The sequence below is a fragment of the Coccinella septempunctata genome, chromosome 2, assembly GCF_907165205.1.
Source record: "Coccinella septempunctata chromosome 2, icCocSept1.1, whole genome shotgun sequence".
Lineage (NCBI taxonomy): Eukaryota > Metazoa > Arthropoda > Insecta > Coleoptera > Coccinellidae > Coccinella > Coccinella septempunctata.
Genome location: NC_058190.1, coordinates 45,396,125 through 45,423,198, shown reverse-complemented (window position 1 = coordinate 45,423,198; position 27,074 = coordinate 45,396,125). Strand labels below are relative to the sequence as shown.

The following is a 27,074-nucleotide window of genomic DNA, read 5'->3' as shown; positions in this document are numbered from 1 at the left end:
GAAAGGCCGATAGATGCGAGATTCTAGGAAGATACTGGGCAGATGAACTGTACCACATGAGTTAGGGATATTGACTTAAATTGCAAAAAAATATAGTTGAAATAAGATTTTTGTGATGACAATTCATGTAGGTAAATATGATTTCAAGATGCAAATTAATTTAAGCCTGTAGGTCTGCAGCGTATACAGGATGGTTAAGAAAAATCGAGTAAAACAACGAAATATTCCCAGAGAATTCAAGCATTTTAAGACTATCAATACAATGTATGGCCTCCACGGGCATCAATAGATCTTCTACTGTGCATACTACACACGAGGTTGTTGCACATTTCTTGAGGAATTTGGTTCCATAAACGGGGCAGAAGCTCTCTCAGATCATTTAAAGATTCTGGGATAGGTTGATGATTATCTTATCTTCTTTGTAGCATATTCCATGCATGTTTTATGCAATTCAAATCTGGTGAGTGCGGAGGTATTGGTAAATGTGGAATACCAAGGTCCTCGCGCGCATTCTCAACTATGGCCGCACGGTGCGGTCTAGCGTTATCGTCTAGAAATTGAAAAGTTTCACTAATAGCAGCGTGAAAATTTGCCACAACATTGTCAATGACATGCTCCCTATAATGGTAAGGCGGCCATACCCTTATTCTTCGAGAATCTGAAAATCGTCCATATCTGGATTCGTCAGTGAAAAGGACACTACGCCATTGATCCTTCCAATTGATATGTTGCCTTGCCCATTCCAGTCTTTGACGCTTATGGTCACGTGTTAATGGAACTCCTCTTAATGGACGTCTAGAACCTAGATTCACCTCTCTCAAACGTCGTCTGATGGTTTCGATGGAAACTTGGACCCCATCTGCATTTTTCCGAAAACGGTGATCCTGAGCAGGTGTTGTTTTTCGTCGCCCACCAAGCCTTGGTCTTTCCAACACGGAACCTGTCTCCCTGAACCTATTCCAAAGTCGACATATCACACTTTGGCTGACTTGGAGCCTTTCCGCTACAACAACCTGAGTTAGGCCACCCTATAGTATTCCGATAGCCCTATTAGCCTCAGCGTTTTTTAATTTACGTCTTGGCATTTTCAGTTTCAAATCGAAGCCGTTGATAAACTGACTTCATTTCAAAATAAGAACATTCATGAAGCATATGCAAAGAAGCAAACTTCAGAAAAAAGGCGACCAGATTGACGAAATGTCCCATACTGATTTTTATTGGATCGATTCAAGTTGTTATTGAGTTTTGAATGATTTTACAGCGATTTTCTCGAAGAGTACATACTTTTAAAAACGATTGAATACGATATCCCTAACTCTTGTGGAGCAGTTCACTTCGGCAAAAAATGATGCATATTGAGGATAACTTATTTAGGTACGAATCTTCACACCGTTCATGGGTTCATGTACCACGTTTGATGCAAATCTTTGTTAACAGCGCCAAAATCACCAAGGTGGAAAATTCCAAACTCTGTTTAATGATAAATTCCCCTAGCCGCTATTACCTTGAAAACCAACTTCAGTGACCATCAAACTTGTGTATGAACAATATATCTACAGCCTGAGTCTTTGACTCGTACGAATCTTTCAACAGTAGATTCTTGACATCAAAAGAAACACTTTTTTCCCTTTCCATTTTTTCCGAATCGGCTCGGTTTGAGAGATACAGACTCTGAAAAACCATAAAAAATAAAGAAATTTTTAGTTCTCTCACAAACGGTTTTATCGAATGAAATGAATTTCGGAATATAGTCATTTGGTTACTCTAAAAGTCATTTTGTTTTTCCAGGGGTGGCACAGCTCTTTATTAAAACTTAAAATGGCTATACCAATATCTTTTTATCAGGGCGGAATCGGAAAAAATGTTATGGAAAAAAGTGTTTCTTTTGACCTCAAGAGTCATGAATCTACTGTTGAAGTATTTGTACTATCCAAGGACTCACATTGTATATTTCTTTGAAACCGTTCGAGAAATTTAGCAAATTATGATATGCTTCCGACGGTTTTGGTGGGTGAAGGTTCAAGTCACTTTTTTCATCCCTTTTTTCATCTGGATAAAATTTCAAATATGGTGGGGAGATTTCCGAAACCATGTTCGATTTCAATTCGGAAAAGCAGGACTCAATTTCCACCATCGTCAATTCCTAATGACTGATGCCGAACGATTCCGCATCAGGGTTGAAAACCAGCCGATACCCAACCCCCGACCCCAACTGTTTGCGAACGTGACTTTTACGTCACGTATGTAGGCGGCCTTCTGGTTCGCGGACGGTTTGTGAATTTTCCGGTTAAATAGGCAGTAAAAGGAAAATTGGCATGATTAGAGGCAGCGCGTCAATCCTCATTGTGCCGAACCGTTGGGGTGGCGCATTGACATATGAAAACGCGTGTACCCCCGTGTGCGGTCTCTGTAAATACCGCATGATCTACACCACACGTCGTCGGGGTTTTTCATTATTAACTAGCGCCCCCGTTGTGTGGTCCTTTCTTTGGGGACGTTCAATGGGTCCTTTGTTTCTGGGGAGTGAATATGCGGAGCAGCGAGTATCATTAACGAGATTTCGAGAAATTTCGACTCCTCAACGGGATATACTTACAGGGGAGATACGATTTTTATACAGGTTGAGTCTTTGACCCTTACGAATATTTTGGCAGTAGATTCTTGAGGTCAAGAGAAACACTTTTTTCCTATACCATTTTTCCGCTCGTCAGTGAATTCTATGTAGAAAAGTGCATGTATACGAGGATGTATTGATATCTAGTTAGCCTAGACAAGTTTCGCGCATAAAAAAAATATTGCGTTACCATAGCAACGAACAATAACTCATTAGAAGGGTCAGTGTGAAGTTTGAGGTCAAAAAAGTAAACCAGAGTTACGCGATAAATTAAAAGAAAGAAGATGTCCACCGAAATTGTGAAAATCGAAAAATTGGAGTATCGAGCCATCATCAAGTACCTGTATTTAAAAGGGTTAAGCAGATTTACGAAGACATGCTCAATACCCTTGGTGATCAATGTCCTTCGTATGCGAGCGTGAAAACTTGGACTGCAAGTTTCAAAAGAGGTAAATTTTTCATTGAAGATGATGACCGATCGAAAAGGCCAGTTTCTGTATCAGTCCCAAAAAATTTATCAGACCGTCGAATTGGGCTAAAACGGATATCTGAAGCACTGAATATTTCATACGAACGCGTTCATCATATAGTTCACGTCAATTTGGATATGAGAAAAATTGCTGCAAAATGGATCCCCGAATGTTTGAATGTTGACCAAAAGCGTGCAAGGGTAGAAGCATCGCGTTCGATCTGTGCTCGATTTGAAAACGATGTAGACTTCTTAAACCAAATTGTTACTATGGATGAGACTTGGGTACATTTCTACGATCCAGAAACAAAGCAGTAATCGTTGAAATGGCGACACTCTGGTTCTCCAAGACCTAAGAAGTTTCGTGTCCAAAAATCTGCTGGAAAAGTTCTTGCTTTAGTTTTTTTGGGATTGCCATGGTGTAATCATGATTTTTTTTTCTGATAAGGGTGGAACAATAACCGGAGATAATAATCAACCTCGCACACGGATAAATGGAAGACAATTTCAAGAATCTGAACAGTGGGTGATAAAATACAGAGAACTTATTGAGTATCCCATAGTGGAAACTGAAATAGACCAGAGATAGTCATGAATAAGTGTTTCATTATTTTGTCCTCCTGCATCTATCTTGGTAAGTATTAACTTATACACCAACAACCCCTGTACTCAGGAAGATAAATAAGTCAACTGTCGATGGTACCCAACAAATTAATCCATCCCAATCAAAAGCGACAATTATTAGGCGATTCAATGAACAAGTTTTGTCTTGCTAACGAATACGAAGTGGTGGTTTCGAGTTCTTAATGATGGGTTTATGAAAGTATTTGTGTTATTATGTTTGATTGTACGATGTGGGAAAGAGTCTCGTTAGAAAAGATGCCACCTTGAACACTATCATTTGTCATTTGGTGAATGTCGCGTTAGTCCTCTCGTACCTGAAGCCAAGATCTTGAGTTTTAACATCATTGGACCTTTCTTGTGAGACCATTCATAAAACGGAACCTATCTCTATTCAGACGATTACTTTGGACTAAGATACAACAGGAGCTTTAGAATTGTCCAATGCTTGAACACGTTTGTCAAGCACTCGCCATATCATAATAATCAATAACGAAAACGATATTTTCCAACTGACGCTCTCGACCCTCAATCTGTCCAGAAAAGTTCAAGTTCCTAGCCCTTTTGTTGTGTTTTTGCACTACCATCAAGCAGCAGGGACGTAGAAAAGATCATCATGAAAATGTCGTAATCGAAAAGAATAATTTTTGCACCCATAGTCCCATAACTAGCTATAGTCTAATCGAATCTTCCTGAAATTATTGTTACATTTTTTTCGATGTGGCCACCATATTCCTTGATCATCCGAATCATGGAACAAGATACAGAAAGGACATAAATCCGACATTGTGGATCCTGTTGAAGGCTGACAGGCAGATGCTCCAATTTATCAGAGTAGAAGCTCACATAATCGCCTCTCTCTGTGTGTACGGTATCGATTATATCCGACCAGTCGTTGGGATGCAAGGATTCCCAGCAAGGATCGCCCGAGGACTTTCCAATTAGTCCTCGTTTCTCGCTGTACCACTCCGATTCCCATTCCTCGACTGCTCTTCCGAATTGTTACCGAATGGGGTAACATTGCGAAGAACGAGCGGCTGCAAAAACTTTTTCCTTACGTCGACGTTGTTTCGAGAGACTGATATGAAAAATATGTTTTGTTCATTTTCAGTACGAGTGTTTCCCAATTGGAATGGATCGACTTATAGGTTGTGATGGCCATGAAAGTGGAGAATTTGGACATTCTCACTAATAGAGAGAGAGAGAGAAACATAACTTAATTGATACAAAGGATCAAATTGGCTATCGACCGAAGTCTTCCTGCCAGCTCACTAATATTAGTCTCTGCATGTCCGTTTGTGTGTTAGTTAGCACAAACCAAATAAGTTTTCGGTCAATCTAAGAAAGGCTATTTTTTTGTTGTTCTACCTTATTCATCAACGTACCCAAGTGTGATACATTCTAACGATAATAAATTGTTTGATATAAATCTTTCAAACTTCAACACCCTGCAACTTAACTTCAAATACTAAAAATTAATTTTCACTTGAAACTGTGAGAAGTTTGGAGAAATGGACAGAAAAAATTAGTTATACATAAGGGAGTAAACATTTCATTTCCCAAGTGGATAAAAATCGGAACTTTGGGAACGGTTCTCGAAATTTCTGAATTCCTTAACTTTCGTGGATCAGTATATTTTGAAAAAGACGTGTTAAGGACATTTCTAGTTTGATTTTAGATGAAAATTAGCTTTTTAAGAAAAAATACTCGGTGATTGTTGCACAGTGTGAAATGATAAATTGGCAGTTTGTGTTAAAGGAAAGTAGATAGAGTTGGAGGTTGGAAGATTTGAAGTTTGGGTGTTTGGGAGGGTACCTACAAGCAGTTTGTTTATGTCATGAGTACGTAATTCCTCCAATGTCAAACTATGCCTACATATTTAACATAACAGTCCTTTGGTGTCAATGAACGAAATTCTCATTTTCGTAGGGAATGTCAAGAGTTGAATTTAAAAAATTAAAGCCTTCGAGTATAAATGTTATACAGTCCACCCTCCTACGGAGTAGTCGAAACCCGTATTTTTTCGATTGCTTTTCAAACAGCTGGGGTGCATTTTATTTTCTCCGAGAAGATTTGCCTGAATTGTAAATTGGCATTTCATCCGAGATTTGATGCAATTGATATGATAAAACACGACCCGCAGGGATTCCCGGAGGGCGCGACGGCGGAATTTTAAAGTTGCCTCCCTAAATGCGCGCGCGCAGCAGATGGGACCCGGCGATAATTCCCGAACAGTCGATTTTGAATTCTAAATTATAGTCCCCGCCATTATTTATGTACTATGAACGGTGTTTATGGCCTCAATTACCTATGCATCTGGTTGTTATCGTTATAAATTGAGAGGAATTTGGTCGATATGCAGATGAGCCCGATTTTTGGACGTGCATGCACCTTATGTGTACGTGTAACGTATTGTTTATGCGCGTTGAAAGTTGTTATTACACGACGGTATCTATCATTACACCTAACTCAATAGGGGTCGAAAAGTTCCTCAGGTCGTTTGGGTGAGCAGAAATGGGGTTATTTCAAGATTAAGTATAGATTTTCAGATGAAATTTCGAGCATTGATGTCTACTCTCCAGAAAGTATTGCAAGTGAGTTCTATATAACTTTCACTAGCTTTAGAGAACATAAGGAAAAATAAAAATCCTCATAGGACCTAATAGGACTTTATAATTCCTACAACTACTCATACAGGGTGTACAATTTGGACATGAGAAAAATTGCTGCAAAATTGATCCCCAAATGTTTGAATGTTGACCAACAGCGTGCAAGGGTAGAAGCATAGCTTTCGATCTGTGCTCGATTTGAAAACGATGTAGACTTCTTAAACCGAATTGTTACTATGGATGAGACTTGGGTACATTTTTACGATCCAGAAACAAAGCAACAATCGATGGAATGGCGACACTCTGGTTCCCCAAGACCTAAGAAGTTTCGTGTCCAAAAATCTGCTGGAAAAGTTCTCGCTTCAGTTTTTTGGGATTGCCTTGGAGTAATCATGATTGATTTTTTGGATAAGGGTAGAACAATAATCGGATATTACTATTCGACATTACTGACCACTCTACGGGAAAAAATAAAAGAGAAAAGACGCGTAAAGTTATCCAAAGGTGTTTGTTCTTGCAGGACAACGCCCCTGCACACAAATCTCATGTTCCAATGCAAAAAATTCGTGATTTAGGGTTTGAATTACTAGAACACCCCCCTTATTCACCAGATTTGGCTCCATCCGACTATCATCTCTTTCCTCAACTGAAAAAAGTTCAAAAGGTCGTAAATTTTCTTCTATCGAGGAGGTCATAAAAGCTGTGGAGGTCTGGTTTGCAAAGCAAGAAGAAACATTTGTTTTTGAAGGTCTAGAGACGTTGCAGGTCGCTGTAATAAATGTATCCAATTAAGAGGAGAATATGATGAGTGATAAAATATTTTGACATTGAAATTTTGTTTGGTTCTATAGTGGGCAAGTTGAAAAGTATATATTCTCTTAATCTGACAATTTAAGCGTGACGAAAATGTGTGGGAGGGCGCCAAACTTGCGAAAAAAGTCACGTGTACATTCTCGAACGCAGTGGCTTTTTCCTTATATTGAAGCTTATGATTCAAGAATAACGAAAACAATATGAACTGACACTTTCAGCTAGCCGAAACAATAAAAATTGGCCATAAAGGTCACAAAAATAAGTTTTTTTCAAATATCTCCTCTCCTAGGCTTCAAATTGTTTTCGCATTCATTATAAAAGTTGTAGGGCATAACATTTTCTACGAATTTTGTCCGAAGCAATTTTTTCTATGTTTGAACGTTTTCGAGATATATGACGATGAATGTACATTAGACTGGGTTTCTACATTGACCTTGGCCTTTGGCATGTGTGGCTAAGCTCCTCGCCCTTATCGCCCTTTAACTCGAAAACGGTTAAGAATATGTAAAATTGCTTCAGACAAAAGTGGTATAGAATTTTATTATCTACAACTTTCATAAGGAATACAGAAACGATTAGAGGAACAGGAAAGAAGATATTTGAATAAAATGCCTTGTTATCATCTTCAAACTGTCAGATTAAGAAAACACCCCTAGATAACTGTCAGATTAATGGGTCAACACGTCTACTACAACACCGAGATTAACCATCTGTATGAAAATCTGACACGTTCGTGTATGTACAAGTAACGATTTTTTTCTGCATTTTCAAAGGACCGCTGTGACCTTGCCTCAAGTTCGAATTGTCAGTCACTTGAAAACTATCCTCCTTTGGATTCAATTTACAAATCCTCTGAAAATCTGACACCTTCATTATCACGAGATAGGGGAAGATATTTCCAAGAGACTAAGACATATTTTCCATGAAAACTCTCATAAAAACACTATAATCTTCTCCGATCCACAGGTGGCATATCGCTTGTTCGGAATTTCCAATAATTGATTAGTCTGTACTGCACAGTTCTCCCCAAAATATCAAAGCATATTAACCGTGACCGAAACCACCCTACTCGAGGAAAAAAGGTAGAATTTCAACCTGTTATATTCACCCAATTCATGGACTATTCTAAAGCCCGTTTTTTACCTTCGTCATCCACCCAAATAAAGTTTTCCATCAACCAGCGACCACTGTCGCATCCCCTAGAATAACCGTGAAATCGCAGTGGGCAAACATCGAACACGTTTTTGTATTCGATTCCTCTTATTCTCATTCATTTTCGATATAGAGATATACTCCCGAAATCACTGAATAGTCTGTTCGCGAATAATGGCACAATCGACCCCGATAAGCCGGTCAATAGCCATAAATAATGGAGGGAAGAGATGCTCCGGGGGTACGAATAAACAGATACATGTCAAGCTGTCTGTGTGGCACAATAATTGTGAAGGTTCTGCTCGAGTGCCATGCGTGACTAATTATTTGAATAGGTTTGAACCGAGCCCAAGGGTGACCAACGCTGAACAAGGATTCTTTCGTCCTAAATTCAAGGGTCAAGTGGGGGTGAATCCTGACAGACCACTTCGAAAAATATCCATTTTTCGATGTTCCTCTCGTGGTCGAAATTTTCTTCGTCCCCTAAATCTGTTGTTGACTGTTGGTGACGTTGGTGTGTAAGATGAAGGTCGATAAAATTATCCAATTATGGAATTATACAGGGTGAACCCAGTGGCGGCGGAAGGCGTAGGCGACGTGGGCGACGGCCTACGGCCTCGCGGCTTGAGGGGCCTCGCGGGCCGAGGAGCCCCTCGCATCAGGTTTGTGCAATAAAAACAGTGAACGTGTCTAAATCTGAGGGTTTTGGGTATATCCAGAAAATTGTTCTGCCATTTTCAAGTTCCACCAACATGTTTGGTATGAGACATATTCCTGTAGCAATCTAAACAAGTTAATTTAAAAGTTCCTTTACTTTAAAACATTTGCGTACATTTTCAAACAGGATCAAAGAATATTGATTAGAGTCGAAGAGTTGATTAAGGAGAACCGTTTTGATCTTCAAAATTACTTCAGAAAGGAAGGAGTAGCCAGAAGGAAAAGAATGTTCTGTCATGAAAACAGCGATTAACATATACATTCACTCAAGAAACTCTATGAAATGGACCGACTTTTTAAAAAGCGCCTAGTGTAGAGGTACCGAGCAAAGATTATAAGTTTTGGTACCGAGTTATTGTCGGGCTAGGGCCCTCACTGCGAGTCGGTGGTCTGTTGGTTTTTATCAGCGCATCAAAGGTCTCTACACGCGACAATTTCGCTCTGCATGAATTGCGCTTTGTTTTAGGTACTGCGAAATATCGCTCGAAGCGAATAATTTTCGCCCGAGTGACTTAACTGTGGACGCTTACCTTGAGGATCCACTACACCGCTTGAGCTTGACGTCCAACAGCGGGTTTCACAAGACTTTAATTGGGTTATCAACAATTTGACATTAACTTAATTTTCAGAATGAATCCATGAAACCATGAAATTTTTTCATGCTTAAATAGGGATGTTAAAAAAAAGCCATTGAGACTCACTAAATTGGCGTATATAGTTCATAATTCTATACGACTATGATATTAGGTACTTTCGTTTGCATAAAAAGTGTAGCACTTTTCTACACTCGAGTTGATTCACACCAGTGTAGAGGGGCTGTATTTTATCTACACCTAGTCAAAAGGAGGTGTAGATAAACTACACCTACTCTTCACTGGTGTATATCCAATCAGCAAACGAATACTAAAATCGAGTGTAGAAAAGTGCTATACTTTTTATGCAAACGAAAGGACCTATACTGAATGCACATAACTGAATAAGGCTTAGTTCAGATGATAGCGCGTAAACGCGCGATCCACAAACCGAGCGGCTAAAGATACAGAGGACTCAAATATAAATGTTCATATGCGCGTAGACTCCTCTGTATCTTTAGTAGTCCGGTTTCTGGTTCGAATCATCTGAACTAAGCCTTAAGATACAGTGCAGTCTACGCGAGATGTCGCGCGACCATATGAACATTTGTATATGACTCCTCTATATCTTTAGTCGCGCGGTTTGTGGATCGCGCGTTTACGCACTATCATCTGAACTAAGCCTACTAAATACACTGATGCCTAGTTCAGAGGATCGCGTGACTCCGGCAACCGTTTACGCGTAATTAATTACGCGCGACCATGTAAACGGTTGACCGAGTTCAACACAATCTTGCACTGTGTATCGATCCAATCACAAGTTGTTGCGCGTTCATTTGAACTAGGCCTCAGTAGATATTTTGAAATTTTTTAACTAAGCATGATCTAGCATCTCAGGTGGGCCATGACTTGATAATTAATTAGTTCAGTTATGTGAGTTAGGCTGAAAGTAGAAAATTCTTAATTTTCATTTTTTATTATCAGTCGCTTTCTCATCAAAACGTCCTCTGGCGTCACCAGAGGGCCTCGCAAAATGTATCTTGCCCACATCAAATTAAGGTCTTGCGCCGCCACTGGGTGAACCCACAGTTCTCGATAGGTCGATAACTCCTAGAAATGTTGGGCTTGGAGAATGATTCGATCGACTTCAAGTAGCTCACAAGATAGAAGTATTCTTGTCCCAAAAGTGGTGGAACATGATACCACCCTGCTTTATATCATTTTTTGAATCTATATACGTACATGAAATTCTCCACTTACTACAATTATTTATCTATGTGATATAGGCCATTTTTTTTCGACAATTTTGATAGTTGAGAGATCAAAACTCAAAAACCGTTCTATAGATGAATATATACAGGTAGTCCTTAAGGACACTGCTATTTTTCGAATATGACCCAAAAATGTCAATTTCTTCAAATGGCTCTGAAAGGTTTTATTTTTATGGAAAAATTTTAGGCTGAAATTGAATAGGTTTAAAACTCATTTTAGCCTTTAAATGTCAAACAGGCCCGCAGATAATTTTTTCAATCTTGTGTCACTTAGTATACAGGGTGTCCCAAAACTAGTGAATCAAACGTCACACCACGATAGAGTAGACCAAATATATTATCGAATGACACCAACATTAGTTCAACGAAAATGTACCGTTTCCAAAATAATCAGAATTTCATTAAAATACCTGAAGTTGCCGATTTTCGAACTATTTTTCTTAATCACAGGCCCAGTTTGTGAAAAAGGATATCGATTTTAAATTATATTGAACTAAGATTATTGTTTCATCTCGCCTAATTGAAATTATTTCGAATAATTAATCGATAACCTAAGTAAATGTGAATTAAAACAATTTTTCTACATGATTTTTATTACTCAGAATAAACCCCCTCTATAGGAGTGATAATATGGGAGAAAAACGCTATTCTTTATTACAAATTGGCCTTGTGATTGAAAAAATTGTTCGAAAATCGCAACTTTAGGTTAGGTTTTTTCAGAAAAAGGTACATTTTCGCTCAACTAATGTTGGTGTCATTCGATAGTATTTGATCTACTCTATCGTGGTGTGACGTTTGATTCACTAGTTTTGGGACAGCCTGTATATATATAGGGTGAGTCTGACTCGTACAAATATTTTAAAAGTAGATTCGTGGGGTCAAAAGAAACACTTTTTCCTCATACCATTTTTTCCTAATCGGCCCTGATGAAAAGATATAGTCATTTTAAGTTTTAATAATGAGCTGTGCTTAACTTCAGAATAATTAGCTACATCTGTGACACTACACGTCTATGGATCTTTTAAACAGAGTTATTGCATTCAGCCAAAGTACCCAATTTTCCGAATATCACTTTTTTTTTATTTTTGAATATCAAATTACTCGAAAACGACGCATTATGCGAGAAAATATGTAGAATACTTTTATTTTACAAAACGTATAAATATTCATTAGATAGCGTCCAACTTAGTTTCAAGAGTTGGGTTCTGTGGATTTTTGGTATTTTTATGGTACGTACCTAATGGTCATAATGAGAAAACTGGAAGATGCGGGTGATATTTTGTGTTCGAAAAAGATTCATCAAATAAATGAGAAACAATATTCCGAAAAATCATCTCATTCGATAAAACCGTTGGTGAGATGGAACCAACAATTTTTATGGTATTTCAACAGCCTGTATCTATCGAACCGAGCTGATTCGGAAAAAAGTGTTACTTTTGACCTCAAGAATTTACTGTTAAGATATTCGTACTCACCCTGTATGTAATTACTGGTGAGAAATCGCATTCTTCAGAATTATAATATGATTTCTACAAAATTCATAAGGCTTCTAATATTGGTGAAAATTCAGAAAAAATCTGAAATTTTTGATAAAATCCCTCTTACACAATAGATGGAAAATCCACAATCTATAAGAATATATTATGAAAATTCCGATAAATAGAGAAAGGAAATAAATTTGAAGAACATATAATATACACTCTGTAAATAATAAACCAATGGTTACATCAGCAACACCCATATTTTTTTTCTTGCACCCTCTCGAAAAAATCGTGCGCTATTCGCACAGAATGCAAGAATTAATAAATTGCAACCCTTCAGATCTTTCCGTCTCGACGCACAATAAACAAATCTCCACGACCGGCCATATTGTTCGTAGGCAGGATCACCCTTCGAAAGATATATTATATACCCCAGTTCATCCGTAACATTACAATGCAAGGCCCGGAGGCGACAAGTGCTGTTTACTCTATTTCTTATCCAAAGTTCATTTCATTTATCCTCCTATTCCCTCCTCCTCCGGATCGGTGCATTGTTATTATTACGTACGCAGGCATATTCTCCACCGGAGTTGTTGTTTGGGTTTCTGCTCTCCATTCTTTCTGGTTTTTCCGTTCGCATAAAGGGTTTCGAATGCTGTTTGAGCTTCGTCCATTTCAAAGATGGGTGCTTACTTCAGTTACGTAGAACGTAGAAGGGAGGATATGTTGAACGACCATCTGATCTCATCTTATGAAAGGAAACGTTATAACGTCTTGTTTGGACATCTGGTGAAAATCTTAATTTTGTGCCGAATAAGTATAATTTGCCAAAACCTTCTTAAATTCGAAGAAATATGTGGCTGATGCCTGGTTTCTGAGCTCGTTCGATAACCATCATTAGTTATTAGTTCGAAAACTTAACGAATGGATTAATGGATAAACTGTCTTTAGTTTTGTGTAAGTTTCTGAGGTCACTTCAATATCTTGACAACTGTAAATCAGATAACTGGTGGATTATAAGAGATTAATCTATCCAGTATCCTTTCTATTCCGTTAGCTACTGTAAAAGCGTGAAAGCATCATTTCAAAAACGACTAAATGAAAAATTAGACAAGGTCGACTACGATAATACCGAAGAACACTATGAATACATCAAGAACTCTAATCATGTGGCAATCAACTGGTCTAGAAAGCAATTTTAGGAAAAACACAGAAATATCACACATTTCTGACAACGAAATAAGAAGACGATAAAATAAAGTACTAAATAGCACAGCGAGAAAATTAATAACCCAAGAAAATAATGAAATGTGGTAAAAAAAACGGTCAAAAAATTAATCCCTACATTGGGGGAAAACAGTAAAGAAAGGAGATTAATTAGAAATATAAGAACAGATAAGAAAAAAGACTTATTATCACCAATAACAACAGAAAAACTGGCAAAATGATTTAAAGATCCCTTAACTGATCAAAGACCGGAGTTTACCAACTAAGATAAAGCCACAGAAATGAATTTAATCTCTTTAACATTAAAGGTGACTTTTTTTGTTGGAATTACTCAAGGATTCTCCTCTTTTCGTTTGTAGATGGGTATATCTCCAATTCAAGAACAACCTGTATATATCTTTGAAACGGATGACATTCTTGAAAAACCGGTAATGAGATGCGACTAAAACCTGCTTTTCAAAATAATAGGGTGTCCCATTTAAAAATTACCGTCTGTCCTCTAATCCCAGGAATGGTAATTAATTTGTATGATCCGTTACTAGTAGGTAACATATAAAACATAAAAATCAATGACAATATTTTTTTTTTGGTATTTTTCTAATCTCGAACAAGAAATAGCGAAATATTTGAAACAGTCATTTTTCAAAACGCCCACGCGAGGACGAATCAAGATACGAGATACGAGGTATCTGATGTATCCTAGAAGATTTTGTCTCTCTTCCCTAGATGCTCTCAGTGAGCATGGAATTTAGGACAGCCTGTATATATAAATCGATTTTTGTCCAACAACATTTTTTTATGGTTCACTGCTCAATTTCTTCCCCTCAAACTGAGTACCAAGACCTTAACCAAGGAGATGGTAACCGATTTCTGTATGCCTAGGTAGGTACATATACAGGGTGAGTCTTTAACTCGTACAAATATTTCAACAGCAGATTCTTGGGGACAAATGAAACACTTGTTTCCTTTACCATTTTTTCCGAATCGGCTCGGTTTGAAAGATACAGGCTGTTGAAAACCCATAAAAAATGTTATTTTTAGTTCTATATCACGAATGGTTCTATCGAATGAAATGAATTTCGGAATATAGTTTTTCATTTAGGTATTTGACTGATCTTTTGCTAACAGAAGATATCACCCACGTCTTGAAGTTTTCACATTATGACCATTACGTACCATGAAAATACCAAAAATTCAAAGAATCTATACCTCTTCAAACTAACTTGGAGGCTTTCTAATGAATATTTGAACCTTTTCTGAAATAAAAGTATTCTTCATATTTTCTCGTATAATACGCCGTTTCCGAGTAATTTGATGTTCAAAAATTAAAGAGTATCTATCTGTGAAATTTGAAAAATTGGGTTAGGTACTTTGGCTGGACACAACTATGTTCAACAGATGTGAAGTGTCACAGTTTAAGCTAGTTATTCTGAAGGTAATTTTGATTTTCCACAGGTGGCACAGCTTATTAGGAAAAGATAAAATGATCTTTTTATCATAGCCTAAATTCAAAAAGCCCAACTCTTGAAACTGAGTTGGACGCAATCTGATGAATATTTGATCGTTTTTTAAAGTGAAAGTATTCTTCAAATTTTCTGGTATAATGAGTCGTTTTCGAGTAATTTGATGTTCAAAACTGTTTTAAATTAAAAAGTATCTGTGAAATGTGAAAGATTGAGTACTTTGGCTGACTACAACTCTGTTTAAAAGATCCGCAGATGTGTATAGTGTCATAGATTCAGCTTGTTATTCTGAAGGGAATTTTGTTTCTCCAGGGATGGCACAGCTCATTATAAAAACTTAAAATGGCTTTATCTTTTTATCAGGGCCGAATCGGAAAAAATGGTATGTAAAAGAAGCGTTTCTTTTCACCTCAAGAATCTACTGATAAAATATTTGTACGAGCCAAAGACTCACCCTGTATTTCCGAAATTTCACCGGGATGATGGATTGATGCATTCATCATTGGAAATAATGAGCCAAAAAACGATAACCATCCACCGCGATTCCAATTGAGATATTGAAAATCGGCCCTCATTACAGAATTGATGGTTTTCAGGGTGTATAATAACCCCCGTTGTTGTTTTTCGCAACCCCCTTCCCCTTCCCCCAAAAAATCAATACCGAAAACTAGAGCCAAATCGGCTATTACACGCCTATTAAAGCCCGTAACACACATTTGGCGACTTAGGACCGGCGGTTTTTTACGAGACAGATGGTGCCCGCCCCTAATGAATATTGATAAGGTATCGACTCCAGAAATTTATTACACCAACATCACAAAAAACATTTTCATGCATTATGCATACCACCAATTTACATATAGCACGATACGGTTTTCGTTAGAGAACTTCCGACTATTATATGCCGAATTTATAACAACCATAATCGAGATTATTAAGATTATGGACATCTCGAACTTTGAATATTGATGAGGGTAAGGCGGGTGAACGGGTCGAAAAATAAACTGTTGAATCTAGGTGGATAATTATTGTTATTTCGAGTATGTTTCTGTATCGGGAAGATGACATACCTTTCCTCGAAATTTATTAACGCATTAAAGAGGAGGAACTTAGATTTGAAAGCGGAATATGCTATTCAAAATTACCTTCTAACTTTTCTTATTCTTTCTGTTTTTCAGCAGGTCTGGAACTGTGATAAACACACAGTTTACAGCACAGATAACAGAATCATACAGTTTTTCATATTGACAGGAAAATGTCTCGTTTGGTATTTCTATGAAAATGTCTACATGTTCAAGGGAAATTTTTATACCTCTATGAAATGATCCTTGAATGAAGGATCTCTTGTTGTAAGCCCCTATACTTATACTAAGTTCGAAAAATACACTCCATCGCCTCTCTCTACTCCTATCGTTCTTTTAATCGAATCTTTCCCACTAAACTAGATAAAAAGAACAATAAGAGTAGAGAGAGGCGACGGAGTGTATTTTTCGAACTTAGTATTAGTAGAGTCATCATATCAGAGTGCCAACCTCCCTTTTAGTATCTGAAAATATTGAATACGGAGCCCTGCCAGCTCTGTCAAAACTTATTGAGCAAGACACTTATCTACAAAAACTGGATCCGATGAAAAACATAAACTTCATTCAAAATATATGTGCAATCTGTGAGTCATAACAGTACTCAATGAAATCAAATAACAAGTTAAAAAAAACTACAAACCTCGTCAATTCAGCTTCCTCGAAGAGATCTTTCAAACATTGTTCTACGCACAAAAACACCAACACAAAATTGACCAAATTTTAATCAAAAGTTTATCGCCCATTGCAAGAAATATGACCACTTCACAACTCTTCAAATTATATTTATTCGCTAGATGCTAGGTGAACCAAAGAGTGACAGAATATCTCTGTGTGATTTACCACCATTCTGTGATTATTTCATACATACCATAATTTTTACCTAAATTAGTGGCTCCAGATAAAGATCCTCAATAAAAACTTACCATTCTACCTTGAGAAATGAAGAGCTTCCAACAATATTCACCTTATCGTTAAAATTTTCAAAAATTTAATTTATATTCTGTGATAGAGATGTCTAAAACTAGACATCTCATCTGTGACTGAACATCCTTCGATACCTGTCAGCACCCATCATAATTAACATATCAATGACATAATAACTAATGAAATATTCGACAGAATTGAATTTCGGAAGAAAATTACCATCGGATTCGAAAAAACTTCTTCTAATTACTGAAAGCATTTCATTCATTGAAGTATAGAGAGGAATCGACCAAATTTGGAGACGCTTGAGAACACAATTTTGTCGATTACTAACCCAAATTGTAAGATTCTTCAAGGGAATTGAATTCAAAAACTTCTTTTATACTTCTGGACAATAACAGTTGAGCATGTGGTTTTGTGAATGAGTAAAAGATTCATGAGATTGTATTTGGTATTAGTCTGCAAAAAAACTATAGAATATATTCAATGTCTTCAGGGTGAAACATCTTCATTATGTCTGGAACTGACATGGAAACCAACCATACCAACCAATATGGTGGTATTCTGCTTTCATCAGTAAGCCAATCTGTAAATTTTCATAAGCTTACAGGAAAATTGCAATTCTGGACGTCTTTAGTGACCGATACCTTACAGGAATCCGTTACTATTTACGATAAGTAGTTCAAAAGTAACCCTGTTAAGAAGATAGAAAACAAGAACATTTCCAAAATTGCATTATTTACATATCTGTCAATCGGACACTTACATATCGATCGTACGATACAGATTTGTATCTTATAGATAAAAAGCAGAATACAATAGATGTGAAGCCTTCCTTGTTTGAATTTTAAAAAACAGTTTTCCATTTTACCAATTTCAACAATGGTTGATGATTAGGTTCTTACCTTACTTCTGTGGCTTATCATAGAAACAGTCAAACAGACAGCTCTTGAAAGGTATAATCAAAGAGTAACCAACAAGAGGTTTCACTCTGTCAATTTACAAGGCGAAATCTGACTCATGGAATTTTAACCTTGGAGTGGTGACACGATACGCGCCAGAATACTGCGAACAGAATCATCCGCAGTCAAATCAGAATCTGGGCGTCCAATCAAATTGCGAGTTGCGAACCGAACGAATATCGGCAGATATCGGCTTTCGTTTTCGTATCCTGTAGGAAACGAATCAATTTCCGTTTATGAAAATAATGCGACTTCTTTCAAAATAGTTCGAATATCGAATTATGAGTATTCCCTCAAGGTCATTGAAACCCAACCGGCCAAAATGACAGAGTGCATCCTCTTGTTGGTTACTCTTTGGTATAATTTTATATTTCTATGGTGAAATATACCGAGAATAATTTTTTAATGATGGAGTTTATTTTCATTATATTCATTATTGCTTTGTAAAAGATATCTACTCATTGAAGTTTCCAGGCATATCAAATAAATCAAATAATTTTATTATGTAACTTGATCTGTTGTTCTTCTCATATATCCTCCGGACAATTTTCTTGGTCTGTTTTTTGCAAACTCTTCTTGTTCAAGTTGAATTTATCGAATACTGCATGACTTTTCTCTAACACTTCCGATGGTGGATTTCGTTCTCTCGTGAGAATCCATGCAAATTCTGTAAGAAAAAATCGTTTCGAATTGAACCCAATCCAAATTGCATGATTTTGGCTGTTTCTTTGGTTATATCTTCAAGACAAATGAAGACCCTTTCATCTAATCTGGAAGTACCAGAAACAACCAAAATCAAGCTCAGATCACATTTCAAATCACTTACTTGTGCTCAATATTCCAAAATCCGTGCATGACCAAACAACAGCATAGCTTACGTAGTCTGTTTCAAGGATCCAATAAGGTGCATCGATGTGAACTGAAAATTTCATCGCGTTAACAGAAAGAACAAGGCATTTAACACAAATTTTCAAATAATATCATTTCCTTCAACCTAATCTAATGGTCCAGTATACAGAGTGTCCCGACTAAAATACATCACACCTGTAATATTTTTCTTCTACTGCATCTCTGTTGGTATTATTCTTCATCAATGCTTGATTTGACCAGTTACGATAGTGAAGTAAGACTTACTCGGTAAATTCCCGAAATTGCCGAAGTTCACTGACAATTTTGCCTCTTTACCATCTCCTTGTGGCTTTGCAGACCCCTCAATGGATCTGGTCTTATTTGTCCTAAAAGTAGTTTCGTCAAAATAAAATTCACGTGATACTTGTAACATTCTCACAATTTGTCAATCTGCTGGTTCAGAACTTTGACTGTTCCATCATCAGCTAAGGAGTATGTTGCTGAGATACATCTTCCATCTAGTTCGAAAATTGTGAAGTATTTTTCTTGTTCGTACCATTTGCCTAGATACTGACAAAAAAATTATTTGAAAATGAGTACCTAGTTGATACTAGTAGTTGATAGTTACTACTATCGTGATGGATTAGTAACTTTAAATACGATTTTCTAATTACACCTTTAGTCAACTAAGTTATGCATGCTTGAAAAAACATCCCCAACATAATCTCACCTTATTCAAATCGAAATCCTGCTGAACACTCTCGATTTTAGGACACTTCCCAGTGTTCAGCACTTGACTGTGTGCACCAAAAAAGCACAATGCTGTAACTATCAATAATTCAAACATATTAACCGCTGTTCTCACTGTACGGAAGCGTCAATATTGCCACTTAACAAATTTTTACTTCTAAATTAGTGACTCGAGTGAATGAACTACTGTAACTAGTGGATAAGCGATAAGTTCTCTATTACCTACTCGATGAATAGTGAATAATAGTAAGAATGCTTGACGGCCAAAACGAAAATAAGTTAATTAGTTATCGGAAATGACAAATTAGGGGTATCCTTGACGGAATAATTATAAGGTAAACAACGGTACTATGTACTTTGGGATATGATGACACTCTCAGAGCAAAACACGGAAGTCACACATAAGTTGTAGGTAAGTATGATTTTGAAACCTTGAAAATTCGCTTTGGAGAACTATTCAAGATCACTGACAAAGCTGTATAGTTGTTGCTACTCGTATAGCAATATTCAAAATGATAAATTTGATGCAAAATGAGGAACAGCTTTATTGAAAGAATAAAAACATTTTTCATCGAAATATTATTCCTCATTTTCATTCGTCGATAGGACAGTCTTTCTGATCGGTTTTGAACAGATCTTTTTTACTGAGATTAAGCCTTTCGAATACTTGGTAAGCTTTCTTTAGTGTTTCTTCTGATGGGTCTCTCTTTCTGGTCAATATCCAGGCATACTCTAAAAATTGTTTCATACAGTTGTCTGGAATCAGTATCCACAGAATATTCGTAAGAACTTACTTGTGCTAACCATTGGGTACTCAGAGCATGCCCAGACAACAGCATAGCTGTCGTAATCAGTTTCCAACACCCAGTAAGGTGCGTCTACACGAACTATAATAAAAAATTGTTACAATGAAGATAAGGATCACCAAAACATCTCGACTAACTCAATTTTGCATTAGCCAATTTTTTCAATGCAATTACCTCCTCTACGCGGAAAATTCACCAATAATTTACCCTCTTTGTCGTCTCCGGCAGGTCTTGCATTTCCTTCAATTGAACTCTTCTTGTGGGTGCTACAAAAACAGAATATAACATGTTCTGTTGCTTCATAGATGCAACAACTCACTTAATGTTTATATCTTGATTCAATACTTTCATGGTGCCATTCTCGAAGAGAGAATAGTCAGCGAAGATGCATTTTTTTCCTAGCTCGAAGTTAGCGAAGTATTTTTCTGCTTCAAACCATCTACCTGTATACTGGAGAATAATCGAAATCAACATAAGAAGAAGAACAATGATGGTCGAACCATTGAAGGCACTTTATACATTTTTTCAGCCAAAAAATAGTGTGGGTTTTTCACGTAATTTTTTTTCAGCATCCCCTGTTTATGTACAAGTCCCCAAGGATGGCATCTGATTTCAATTACTTTCAATTTTTCTCTTAGAAACCAGAAAACTACCCACGCTAGGTATCTGTTAATAAATGATTCCTTTCTTCAAAAACCGTTACTTTTATCAAGAAGTCCAAGAGGACTTCATTTGTTCAAAATAAATCGATCTGTCTAATTGTTTACTCAACTTCATTTCTGTCAGTTTCCTGGGTTCTGTGAAAAGAAGTAGATGAAAGACCTAAACTATTTTTTGACAAGACATCTTTTGGACCATTTATATCTCACTCAAACCTGATAAAAACCCATAATTTCAATAGGAGAGAAGAAAGAGAAGTCTGGTGAGATATCTGATACAAAAAGTAAGATACGCCACTGTTCAATCGATAAAGAGATACCCAAAATTGACGATCCAACTGAAGGCCAAAAGATGCAAACTGGTCATCTGAATTGTTTGCGTAAAATCCAAGAAACTCACCTTATTCAAATCGAAATTTTTCTGCACACTATCGATTTCGGGGCACTTTCCAAAGAAAGGTACTTGACACCATATTTCACAAATGCAAATCGCCCAAATGGCTAATAATTTCCACATCTCAACAAGAATAAGCACCAAAGTCTGATAAGTATTCTATCAACGACAGGATTTAGTCACGTTTGTCCTGTCAGCGGATCGTGAGATAAGTGGACTGGTTACTAAATAGGATAATCTTGTTTCTTGAAGCAGGCCAAGTGCTTGGTCGATTGATTTGAACAATGAACGAACGGATATTACATCGGTTCGATATCGACTTTCGAATAAATATTTATTTTCTCTCATTTGATAATATGTGCCTCTGAATGTACACTGCTCAACAATTGATAGAGGGAGATAGGTCTACTCTGATCAGAAGAAAGCCATTTTGAGAGAATTCCCCTAATTTTGATCGGCTGTACAGGGTGGGCAAAATTAGATGGGATTGAATGGCAGCTCTGTAACCGTAAGATCTGGGGAAAAATGGTTTGCACGTTTTCAACCTCGCTTTTAAAATGATGGATAAATCTACAAAACCTCATTATTCTATCTTCTTTTGTTTTCAAGTTATAAGTGAAAACTTTTTGGCTCTTTGAATTGGTGCTTCTATTTCGTGAAATTTCAGTGATATCGAAAAACAAATGTTATATTCTACAGACACTTTTCATTAGAATGCAGTAACGTACCTAGTCAAAGATTTTTTTCAAGCCGCCACTGTTATTTTTACGTATTCCAGTCCCATATTTTTTTCTGAAAGATTCCATTCTAAAGTTTATTATACACATCACAAGGTTACAAGATATGCAATTTCAGCAAAGCAGATTTTCTCATTTTTCTGAAGAAAATTCGTATATTCAGGTTTCAGAAACGTTTGGGTAGGTATATAGAGATACGATACGAATGAAAAAAAATTAATTTTATTTTATCAGTGTGTTATAGTAGGTATAATCAAAAATTCGAAATTTCAACAGTTTGTTTGATCTGTTTTGGTCAATGGCTTTCTGCTGAGGTTGAGTCTGTCGAAAACAGCGTGTGCTTTGTCCACTATTTCTTGAGCTGGGCTTCGTTCTCTAGTCAGTATCCATGCGAATTCTGTGGAGTTTTTGGAGTAAAAAAAATGATAGTAAGAAGTTTCATTAATAAATACCTGCACTGACAATTGGAGGAATATCCACGCATGACCACACCACTGAGTAATTGTCATAGTCAGTTTCCAAGACCCAGTAAGGTGCATCCGTTTGGACTAAAATGAACAATAATTATTAATAACTTCATCGATAAGTTTTGCAGAGCTGCTTGTCCTCATTTTTTTTTACACGCCTCTACTCTAAAAAATACAGGATTTTGATTCTGATCATAATTTAAGTAAATAATAAAAGAGGATAATTTTCTTCCCCACACTTGGTTTCACAAATCTTTGATTGCTGAATTTTTTTCATTTTTGAATATATTGAAGAAGTAGCAATTGAGAATCATTGACTGGATGTAAACAGATCAAAATTTGATGCTAGAATGATATTCTGAATGCTCACTACTGAATTATAATGGATTGAAAACAAATTGACGTTTATTCATCAATCAAGCGTTGATTCCCGATCAAGCCTTGTGAAACCAGGGGTTAGTAACACATATTTTGAGTACACTTATCAAAAATGATATCAATCAATCATCCTCTGTTTTTTTTCAGATTCAAAGCTCTTCTTCTATCCCAAAATAAAAAGAAAATCGTTTAAACAAGCTGACATTGATGCTGCTGGTTTTCCCTACAGATATATCTGTGGAAATGTGGAAAAGCTATACAGGATGTTTCAAAAAACTGTGAGCCAGTCTCTAGAATAGGTAGAAAATTGAAAAATTTGCTGCTGAGGTTTGCTTAGTAAAAAATTTTGGTTGCGTATTCAAGATAAAGAGCGATGAAGAAAAGAAAATTATTACAAGAAAGAAAAGCGCTCAATTCAAATTTTTTAACATGTATTCGTTTTATCGACATCTAATAATACTGCAATTGCTACATTACTATGTAGCAATTAACAGTGCATCCTACTCACATCCTTTTCCAGGGAAGTTGACAAGAAATTTCCCCTCATTTTTTGCACTAGCAGGCTTGGCATTTCCTACAATTGTCGTCTCTTTTCCAGTTCTGAAAACATGTTTTTATCCCTGACCACCTTTTATCCTTTATCGAATGATTCAACTTACGTCTTGTCAATCTGTTTGTTATTGACACTCACAGTACCATTTTCGTTCAAGGAATATTCAGCAGAATTGCATTTTCCACCAAGCTCAAATATCGCGAAATACTTTTCTTCTTCGTACCAAGTACCCAAATACTGAAAATTAATATGCATCCTATATACAGGGTGTGTCTTTGACTCGTACAAATGTTTCTCAACAGCCTGTATCTTTTGAACCGAGCTTATTCGGAAAAAATGGTAAGGGAAAAAAGTGTTTCTTTTGGCCTCAAGAATATGAATCTACTGCTAAAATATTTGTACGAGTCAAAGAAACACCATCCACACAAAGGGATATAGAAAACACTCAAATAGATATATATTTCTTGAGTTTTGATAAACTGACTAAAATCCATAGTGAAGTTTAGTACTCACCTTGTTCAAATCGAAGTCTTGTTGAACTGAGGCGATTTCAGGACATTTTCCTGGTGCAGGAACTTGTGCCTGGATGCCTAGAGCCAGAACGAAAACGAAAGCAAATCTGAACATGTTTCTTGTTTTTCTATCTTGGAAAACTGAGATTTTTCCGAATTTATAGCTCAAGATATGGCGTAAGCGGAATGGAAAATTATGATCTAAAGTACTTGTTATCAGGAAATATCTGATGGTATCAATGGAAATCGATAGTTATGTGAGTGATGTACCCAAAACAAGTGAGTGCAAAAGGATTAATCATAAAATGTACTCAAAAATTGATAAGATACTTATATTCGGTTGAATGAATCCCAAATTTCAAAACAATTATATCTTCTAGTTTTTGATCGTTCTTAATTTTCTGAAGCAGGGTGGTAACCCACTGAAGGATTTCAAGAGTACTCAAGACAATATCCAAATTTCATGAAAATGAATTAACTATTCTACTTTTCTTGAGATGTCAGCAATGGGCACTCAAAGACTGGAGTATACTCATCCAAAACGAGGATGTATTGATATCTAGTTAGCCAAGACCAGTTCCATGCACACAAAAAAATTGCTTTACCATAGAAACGAACAATAACTCATTAAAAGTGTCAGTGCGAAGTTTGAGGTAAAAAAGTAAACCAGAGTTAAGCAATAAATTGAAAGAAAAAAGGTGTCCACCGAAATTGTGAAAATCGAAGAATTGAAGTATCGGGCCATCATCAAGTACCTGTATTTAAAAGGGTTAAGAGGTAAGCAGATTTACTAAGATATGCTTGATACCCTTGGTGATCAATGTCCTTCGTATGCGACCGTGAAAATTTGGACTGCAAGCTTCAAAAGAGGTAAATTTTTCATTGAAGGTGATGACCGATCGGGAAGGCCAGTTTCTGTGTCAGTCCCCGAAAATATCGATGCAGTCCATGACATGATTTTATCAGACCGTCGAATTGGGCTAAAAGGGATATTTGAAGCACTTAATTTTTCATACGAACGCGTTCATCATATAGTTCACGTCAATTTGGACATGAGAAAAATTGCTGCAAAATGGATCCACAAATGTTTGAATGTTGACCGAAAGCGTGCAAGGGTAGAAGCATCGCGTTCGTCTGTACTCGATTTGAAAACGATGTTGACTTCTTAAACCGAATTGTTACTATGGATGAGACTTGGGTACATTTCTACGATCCAGAAACAAAGCAACAATCGATGGAATGGCGACACTCTGGTTCTCCAAGACCTAAGAAGTCTCGTGTCAAAAAATCTGCTGGAAAAGTTCTTGCTTCAGTTTTTTGGGATTGCCATGGAGTAATCATGATTGATTTTTTGGATAAGGGTAGAACAATAACCGGAGATTACTATTCGACATTACTGACCACTCTACGGGAAAAAATTGAAGAGCTATCCAAAGATGTTTTGTTTTTGCAGGACAACGCCCCTGCACACAAATCTCTTGTTGTCCTGCAAAAAATTCGTGATTTAAGGTTTGAATTACTAGAGCACCCCCTTTATTCAACAGATTTAGCTCCATCCGACTATCATCTCTTTCCTTAATTGAAAATAAGTTTAAAATGTCGTAAATTTTCTTCCAAAGAGTAGGTAATGAAAGCTGTGGAGGTCTGGTTTGCAAATCAAGAAGAAACATTTTTTTTGAAAGATCTAGAGACGTTGCAGGTTCGCTGTAATAAATGTATCCAATTAAGAGGAGAATATGTAGAGTAATAAAATATTTAGACATTGAAATTTTGATTGGTTCTATAGTAGGCTAAGAATTTTTCAATATATCCTCGTATATGCGACTTGCAAACCTAGATCAATCGAACTAACCTTACCTAACCTAGAGCAATCAAAACCCTGTATGAGGAACCTGAAAGGACGTCTTTGAGAGTAATTAGAAACATGAGGCAAGCTATGATCATTTCAGAAACCTATAATCAACAATCGGACGGTGTGGTCAACAATACTTCAAAAAAGATATTTTCCCTCCATGTCTAAGGATTCATTTATACACCCGTGACCGGATTTAAACTTCATAAGGCCCTCAAACTGTTTGAGATATGGCGATATGGAGCCCTTCAAAAATCCAGATAGGTCAGTGGCGAATATGCTTTTCGTATAGGCCCACACTGGGATATCTTTTTCAGGCCCTAAGCTATGAAGTTTGTAGGCTTATACGTGATTCTTGCGCTACACACACGGACTAAATATGCATTTGCGTGCCGTAAAATACCTGCCCAAATTGCGCATATACGTAAAATTTCATTTACCCAAATCACACACACACACTAACAAAACGATTCGTCAAAAATCGTGACCGCATGTTTTCTGGCCGTGTTTTATGTTTGATCAGCCACGCATAACGTTCCTAAAGGGTTATAATTTTCTAATTATAGAGCACGAACGAGAGAAGGGCCGCCGCAAGGTTCGGGTTCTGGCCGCCCGTCCCACTTTCGGCAAAGCCTTAATGTAATTAATCTCACAAGTGTACGCACGACGGACTCGTTATAAATGGACCATTACAAGAGATTCACACGAGTTTTCGTTGATTTCCAAACTTGACTGTGCTATACAAGATGAGGCTTTGACAAGTACAAATATTTTAACAGTAGATTCTTGAAGTCAAAAGAAACACTTTATTCCCTAACCATTTTTTCGAATCGGCTCGGTTTAAAAGATACAGGCTGTTGAAAAACCATAAAAAAATTTCATTTTCAGTTCTATCCCACAAACGGTTTTATCGAATGAAATGAATTTCGGAATATAGTTTTTCATTTATTTGATGAGTCTTTTTCGAACATAAGATATAACCCACGTCTCCCAGTTTTCTGATTATGACCATTACGTACGATAAAAATACCAAAAATTCAAAGAAACCAACTCTTGAAACTAAGTTGGACGCTTTTTAATGAATATTTGAACGTTTTGTAGAATAAAAGTATTCTCCATATTTTCTCGTATAATGCGCCG

The 27,074-nt window shown here is 36.8% G+C and overlaps 4 protein-coding genes across 6 annotated transcripts in view; all 4 read right to left on the bottom strand.

The window, feature by feature from the left end:
• Window positions 1-16,877, bottom strand: part of LOC123307349 (transcription factor AP-2-epsilon) — a 249,269-nt gene extending 232,392 nt beyond the window's left edge. For 2 of the 3 annotated variants that reach the window (XM_044889620.1, XM_044889623.1), the window contains exon 1: window positions 16,732-16,877. The gene's annotated coding sequence lies outside the window, so the exon portion shown is untranslated. The remainder of the gene's footprint in view (window positions 1-16,731) is intronic. The other variant, XM_044889626.1, reaches the window with a different exon arrangement.
• Window positions 16,878-18,386: 1,509 nt separating this feature from the next.
• Window positions 18,387-19,951, bottom strand: LOC123308218 (apolipoprotein D-like). Its single transcript, XM_044890793.1, has 5 exons — window positions 19,557-19,951; window positions 19,266-19,396; window positions 19,112-19,212; window positions 18,804-18,896; window positions 18,387-18,644 (listed from the first exon to the last, which is right to left on the bottom strand). Exons 1-5 carry the CDS (start codon window positions 19,671-19,673, stop codon window positions 18,505-18,507), a joined length of 582 nt encoding a protein of 193 aa, XP_044746728.1. The 5' UTR covers window positions 19,674-19,951; the 3' UTR covers window positions 18,387-18,504.
• A 150-nt stretch (window positions 19,952-20,101) lies between these two features.
• On the bottom strand, window positions 20,102-21,726 carry LOC123308219 (apolipoprotein D-like). The gene is made up of 5 exons (XM_044890794.1): window positions 21,442-21,726; window positions 20,702-20,832; window positions 20,557-20,648; window positions 20,371-20,463; window positions 20,102-20,308 (listed from the first exon to the last, which is right to left on the bottom strand). Exons 1-5 carry the CDS (start codon window positions 21,556-21,558, stop codon window positions 20,169-20,171), a joined length of 573 nt encoding a protein of 190 aa, XP_044746729.1. The 5' UTR covers window positions 21,559-21,726; the 3' UTR covers window positions 20,102-20,168.
• Window positions 21,727-22,380: 654 nt separating this feature from the next.
• LOC123308220 (apolipoprotein D-like) lies at window positions 22,381-24,275 on the bottom strand. The gene is made up of 5 exons (XM_044890795.1): window positions 24,084-24,275; window positions 23,677-23,807; window positions 23,526-23,617; window positions 22,625-22,720; window positions 22,381-22,569 (listed from the first exon to the last, which is right to left on the bottom strand). Exons 1-5 carry the CDS (start codon window positions 24,195-24,197, stop codon window positions 22,442-22,444), a joined length of 561 nt encoding a protein of 186 aa, XP_044746730.1. The 5' UTR covers window positions 24,198-24,275; the 3' UTR covers window positions 22,381-22,441.
• Window positions 24,276-27,074: the final 2,799 nt, after the last annotated feature.

What these genes read in the sequence shown, in the direction of transcription:
- LOC123308218 (XM_044890793.1), bottom strand. Translation starts at nt 19,673, where the DNA reads ATGTTTGAATTATTGATAGTTACAGCATTGTGCTTTTTTGGTGCACAC. An exon ending in CAATTTCGGGAATTTACCGA is followed by an intron (nt 18,897 to 19,111) that starts GTAAGTCTTACT and finishes TGAAATTTTCAG; the next exon opens with TTCACATCGATGCACCTTAT. An exon ending in TTTTGGAATATTGAGCACAA is followed by an intron (nt 18,645 to 18,803) that starts GTAAGTGATTTG and finishes TTTTTCTTACAG; the next exon opens with AATTTGCATGGATTCTCACG.
- LOC123308220 (XM_044890795.1), bottom strand. Translation starts at nt 24,197, where the DNA reads ATGTTCAGATTTGCTTTCGTTTTCGTTCTGGCTCTAGGCATCCAGGCA. An exon ending in AAGACTTCGATTTGAACAAG is followed by an intron (nt 23,808 to 24,083) that starts GTGAGTACTAAA and finishes ATTAATTTTCAG; the next exon opens with TATTTGGGTACTTGGTACGA. An exon ending in TCCTCCAATTGTCAGTGCAG is followed by an intron (nt 22,570 to 22,624) that starts GTATTTATTAAT and finishes AAAACTCCACAG; the next exon opens with AATTCGCATGGATACTGACT.
- LOC123308219 (XM_044890794.1), bottom strand. Translation starts at nt 21,558, where the DNA reads ATGTGGAAATTATTAGCCATTTGGGCGATTTGCATTTGTGAAATATGG. An exon ending in GAATTTTCCGCGTAGAGGAG is followed by an intron (nt 20,464 to 20,556) that starts GTAATTGCATTG and finishes TTTTTATTATAG; the next exon opens with TTCGTGTAGACGCACCTTAC. An exon ending in GTACCCAATGGTTAGCACAA is followed by an intron (nt 20,309 to 20,370) that starts GTAAGTTCTTAC and finishes AACAATTTTTAG; the next exon opens with AGTATGCCTGGATATTGACC.